At 44.8% G+C, this 5,875-nt stretch overlaps 1 protein-coding gene across 1 annotated transcript; it reads right to left on the reverse strand.

Moving 5' to 3' along the window:
• Positions 1–2,263: 2,263 nt before the first annotated feature.
• Positions 2,264–5,875, reverse strand: LOC142160521 (von Willebrand factor A domain-containing protein 5A-like). The gene is made up of 3 exons (XM_075215417.1): positions 5,672–5,875; positions 5,002–5,128; positions 2,264–2,405 (listed from the first exon to the last, which is right to left on the reverse strand). Exons 1-3 carry the CDS (start codon positions 5,873–5,875, stop codon positions 2,326–2,328), a joined length of 411 nt encoding a protein of 136 aa, XP_075071518.1. The 3' UTR covers positions 2,264–2,325.

Raw genomic sequence — 5,875 nt, forward strand, 5'->3', positions numbered from 1 at the left:
CTCAAAGGGGATAAGGATAACATTAGGAGCTGCAAAGCTACTTGCAATGACTCACTCTGTACCTCAAGCATCCCAACTGGTTGCTAGGCAGCCAGGACACTTATACATTCTACTTCCGCTACAATGTGTCTTCATCCCAGCTTGTTGCTAGGCATTTGGGACGCTTCTTCCTGCCACTCGTGTATTTTTCTGATAACAGCTGCAGAGAGGCTCGTCTCTGTTGGAGCCCTGTAAATGGTCATCGGCACTATCAATGGCAGGGAGTGCTCAGCCTCCCTGTCGGTGACACTGTTTGTCTTGCATTCTTGAAGCCTGCTAGTTTGCTGCTATATCTACCACTGTCTACCCGTTGTCTGACCTTTGCTTTGTCTCTGAAATTCCCTGTTGTTGCTCGTCTGGACCTTTGTCTTTGATACCGGATCTCCTTGCTCGCTGCACGCCCTGACCTTTTGGATTACCTTTGGTTATCCCTGCTCGCTGCCTGCCTCGACCATTTGCATCCTCTCTGGTTATCCTCTTGTGCACTGTCAGCTTTACTACTTCAGTATGCCTGTATACTTCCAGTCTCTGTACCTTCTCGCTACCTGGCACTTTAGATAAATTCCTACTACTCTGAGATCAAGTCCCAGGAGGAGCCTTCACACTGTTATATTATTACTAGAACTCTCTAACATGCAACTACAATCTCCAAAAGCCATTTTCATGGCCAGTAATTCACAGTTGCAATTTCTGAAATTTGCTTCTTCAGTTTACAAACTCTTCAACCCCCCCCCCAAGAAATGTACTTGGTAGAGGACATAATCTACTCCAAGTTTAGCTGCAGGACCCACAGAGCTCAACTGTCAATGCTGTTGCCCTTTGTGGTCTATGCAGCCTCATTGGTGACAGCAGCTGTAGACACAACTTCTGCGCACTGTCACGATTATACTGAACTGAAGTCTACTTGCCGGTGTTGATGCTGCTAAACAAGGAGGCCAGGAGTCTAAATGCACCTCTGGTCTTCGCCAGGGAGCCCCGCAACGGAGATTGCTGCAGAAAACGTGCAGGTCGCAGATCCCGTGTTAGCCAACAGCGAAGTAGCGGATAAAGAGGCGTGGTTCTCGTCCTGGCAAATGCGGTACCAGAGGATGAGACAAAAGCGTAGTCTGGGAGTCAGAGGTCAAATCAGGAAATCCAATCAGCCCAAAGTAGAATCCAGGTGCAGAGTCAGACTGAGCCGAGTCAGGAGCCAAAAAGTCAGTCAGGGTGCTGTTAAACAGACTGGACCGCTAGAGCATAAGGGGATCTTGATACTCTGGCACCCTAATGGTGCCAGAGCCTCCCTTAAATAGGATATGAGGACTTGTGATTGGTGGCAGTGGAACCGGCGGTCCGGAAACAGCTGACCGCTGAGAGGAGAGAGAAGCGTTCTGTTGCCTAGCAACAGAGAAGCGATGTATCTGCACATGCGCCTGCCAGCTAGACGGAAGGAGCATCCCCTTTGCTAGACAATGGGACGCGGCAGAGTGCAGCAGGAAGATGACCGTCCCCGGCACTTAGTAGATGTGACAGGGAAGTTGGGCCCCCTCCAGCAGTGTGCCCCATAGCAGATGCACAGCCTGATACTACTTTACTTACCCCACTCTATATGAAGATGATGGAGACATCAACTATTCCAGGCGTACACACAACTTAACAAAGTGAAAATCCTTACACAGATAGACAATAACTGGAGACACTTTAATCATAACAATGGTAAGTAAAGTACTTCTTAACACCATGACAGTTGATTAGATAATTGAAACAGTCAGTGAACAGATAACGGGTTACCATACCAAGAGGGCTGAGGGGATACAAGATAGGGCTGTCAGACTGGACACAAGACACTTTCTGAGTATGTCAGGCACATTATTAAGTGATGTTTAAGGCTACAAGACTTGTATACAATTATACCCTCCAAAGTAGAGGTACATTTATGGGGGTCGGTATCTGGAAATATGACCTGGGTGTGTCTGTTATACACAACATTCACTAAGGGGTCACGGTGGTTTGGTGGTTACCACTTCTGCCTCACAGCACTGGGGTCATGAGTTCGATTCCTGACCATGGCCTTATTTGTGAGGAGTTTGTATGTTAATAATTCCTCTTTCCCTGATTTATAATCTGAACCCTTCTGACTTGGTTTGGCTCATAAAGTTGATCGATATAACAAGACACAAGAATTTTTTTTTGCAATCTGAATCTAAGAAACGAGGAGAAGAAGCAACACTCTGAAAGGCAGCAATCTTCCAGCATCCAGAAGGAAAATCCTTCCATTATCTCGGTTCCTCTGCCGATCTCCTCCTCTTACAGGCCAAACACTTTAGGATCCACTGAGGATTTCAGCAGCTCATTTCCAGCTCTGATAAACCCGCTCAGGGAGGAGCCTGTGAAAATATTAAAGAATGACTGTAGATTATAGCCGGATGCACATGTGTTTGTGTGTTAGCGAGACATTGAGACTGAACCTGGAAATATCTTACACACGTTTCTGACACGACAAGTATTATGCTATATAGTGGTAGACAAATTTAAAAACAAAAGTTCTGCATGTAATAAAAACAGTTCCAATGTCCTAAGTGAATCATGTCTCATACATGAGAGAAAACCGAGCAGTATTTTCGGTAAATAACCGAAAACTTGTTTTCATTGAAAGGGATGGATGTAAAGTGGTTGGAGGTTGGCCTTTGACGTGGCACATACACTTTTGAACAGTACATCTCTTGCTAAATTGTCCACCTCTCCATATACCTAGATACACTTCTAGGGAGCACCCAAGAGAAGGAGGGTAGGTGTGCACATTTATGTGCACTGGGCAGACCATCCTGGTCTCCCCAGTGCAAGGCTATGGCAACCAAGGCTATGGCCATAACCAAGGCTATGGCAATACCAGGACTACATCCAGCCATGGGTCCTATGACTGGGTTGAACGGTGATGGATTGCCTGTTCAGGTAGCAGTGAAAGTGCCCACATGCACAGCAATATTGCAGTCAATATCAGGCAATTGGCTGGATATTAAACCAGAGAAAAATAAGCCCGCGCTCGGTATATCCCACATTATATATGGTACCAGCTGCTTGGCAATAAGCCTGCGCTCGGTATATCCCATATTGTATGTGGTACCAGCTGCGTGGCAATATAAATGCCCATATATGTATACAAAACAAAAAGAAAGTTGTCAGCGCTTATCCTTTACACTGCATATCTGTGTGTGTCTAGCAAAATGAAAACATGAGGTATTAGTTCATATTTTGATCAAAAGACTTAAGCCTGCATCCCAACGTCAAGGGTACCTCATTATATGCAGGTCGTACACTGACCTATATGCTTTAAACACTATTAAAATGCAGTTAAAATCAGATGCACTCACCTCCCAGGTATAGGGGTTTACATCTAGCAAAGGCTGGCTTGTGAGCCACACCCAAATGTGCCTTAAATAGGCTTGATGGACATCTGCTATGACAAAAAGGCAATATTTTGAAACAAAACCAGAGAAAAATAAGCCCGCGCTCGGTATATCCCACATTATATATGGTACCAGCTGCTTGATTTTAACTGCATTTTAATAGTGTTTAAAGCATATAGGTCAGTGTAGGACCTGCATATAATGAGGTACCCTTGACGTTGGGATGCATACTTAAGTCTTTTGATCAAAATATGAACTAATACCTCATGTTTTCATTTTGCTAGACACACACAGATATGCAGTGTAAAGGATAAGCGCTGACAACTTTCTTTTAATTGGCTGGATATTGCAGTGTGTCAGAGCTGGACTCAACCGCTATCCCCGATCCTCTTGAATTCAATTTGCCAGCATTGGGGGTCGAAGAATGACCATTGTTGACTAAATGTTGGTCTTTGTGTGTGGTCAGCTTTCAAGTGCCCTAACAGTGCAATGGAATTGATCTAGATAATTGGTCAATGGTCCTGCATGGCTGTATCTCATATGATTTAGCCACCCATGGTGGTGTAGCAAAACTGAACAATTATTCTTCAGGAAGAATCGGCAGACATGTGGCTAGTTTTTGAACCGTCATATGTTGAGGAAGGAGCAAGTCTTACGGAAACATTAATATTGATACTATAAAATTGGATTTAAAGTTAGCAGACATTCTAGTCCTGTCTCATAAGTTGCCATGTCAATGTGCCTAACAACTTGGTCAACACACTCTTGTGCTACAACATATGGAGGGGTATTTACCAGCTGATATTTGCCTGAAAGTCCCCTTACAGGAAAGAGGCTGCCTGGATAGGTTGGATCCATCATTATTATCCAACAAATTGTAATTTCGACTCACCGCAATGTGCAGTGGAATGCTTCTGTAACGGTTGTGAAGGGACTCTGTGAAGATGTAAGATCACTGACTTTTCTTCACACGCCATAGAGGTGCGCAGAAAAATCAGTCATTTTAGGGTACCGTAGAACCTGGAAATGAGCGCAGCTTAAAATCGCCGTCATGTCTGGCAGCTCAACGCGGGGAATTGAATCACATGGTGGCAGAAGGTATGGGAACAGGGGTGAGCGTGATGTGGCCTGACAGTTAGGGAGACAAGGGAAGGTGAAGACACATTAGTAGGAGAAAAGTGATGAGCTCAGTTTGGACATCCTCTAAATCTTTTTCTACGAAAGAATTACAAGCTGCAGCGATTTTGTGGCGCCGAGCAAGGTTTCAAGCATTGAGCTTGGTTTGAAAGACAAAGCTTCAATGTTCTAGTCCGCCACCCCACTGCTTTCTCTGGACCATGCAGACTCTAGGTCTGGATGACTCATTCTTGCACTATAAACTTCATACTTTGTGGTTAAAGCAGTCAGTCATGTTTTGGAATTAAAATGCAGCATAAGCTTCTAATGGAATGATAAAAAAAACAAAATCAAAACAAAAGAACTCATAAACTAGGTACAAGTACAGGTAACAGTCCCAAGAACATACTGGAGGATCTCTCTAAATCTACAACACTGTCCGGCTTCATTCCACACTTACCTGCTCTGGACTTAATCCAGGAGATGCCCTTCCCCTCCAGTAACTCCCACTCATCTCTCTCCTCCTGACAGGAGGCGTGAAGCCAGATCACAGCCAGGAGCGTCGCCCACACTGCCGGGTCCATGTTCTGCAGAGGAGGAGAATATGGGTTTATATAAGAGGAGAAATGTTACCTATCTGGAGTACAGCGGCATCAGAATTCCTGCAGGTCTCACTCTATGGTCCAATCAGTTCCCACTGGGAGCGTGAACAGAACATAATGATACATTGTATAATGGATATACTGGTAAATCACTTTCTCTGAAGACACGTGATGTTAGGCCCCACCCACAGGAGGCGGGACACTACCAGCGTAAATCCCTGATAACTATTTCTCTTTGTCAGACGTCTGGATGAAACAAACAGTGACATAGTAACATGATACCAGTGGTCACATGTTGGCCCCGTGGCCCAGTGTCTGTGTTCAGGAACTTAGTACATAGATTGGACATTTTATGAGTTACATCGGTGGTTATCCACTGACTGACTTACAAGCTTCCAGTGTTTCCTATATGTATGTATGTGCTTTCAAACACAGGGACAATTATGGAAAACAAACCGGGTAGAAGATGCTGTAAAACTACAACCCCCATCATTACCCAGACATCTGATGTTTTCAGGAACATAATACCTGATCGGGGTTCTTGTCTTTAAGGTTTTTCCCAGATACTCCCAGGATTGTGTATAATTTCTGGGTCATGTTCCAGGAGCCGTCAGCATTCTGCAGGGAAATCAGCTTCAACAGAGGGGGGCTCTCTACTGGGAGAGGTTGGGTGGTCTCCACCGAGGGACATAGCAAGGTCTTCACAAAGAGTTCTGAGGGGGCCTCATTCAT

Source organism: Mixophyes fleayi, chromosome 1, assembly GCF_038048845.1.
Source record: "Mixophyes fleayi isolate aMixFle1 chromosome 1, aMixFle1.hap1, whole genome shotgun sequence".
Taxonomy (NCBI): Eukaryota; Metazoa; Chordata; class Amphibia; order Anura; family Limnodynastidae; genus Mixophyes; species Mixophyes fleayi.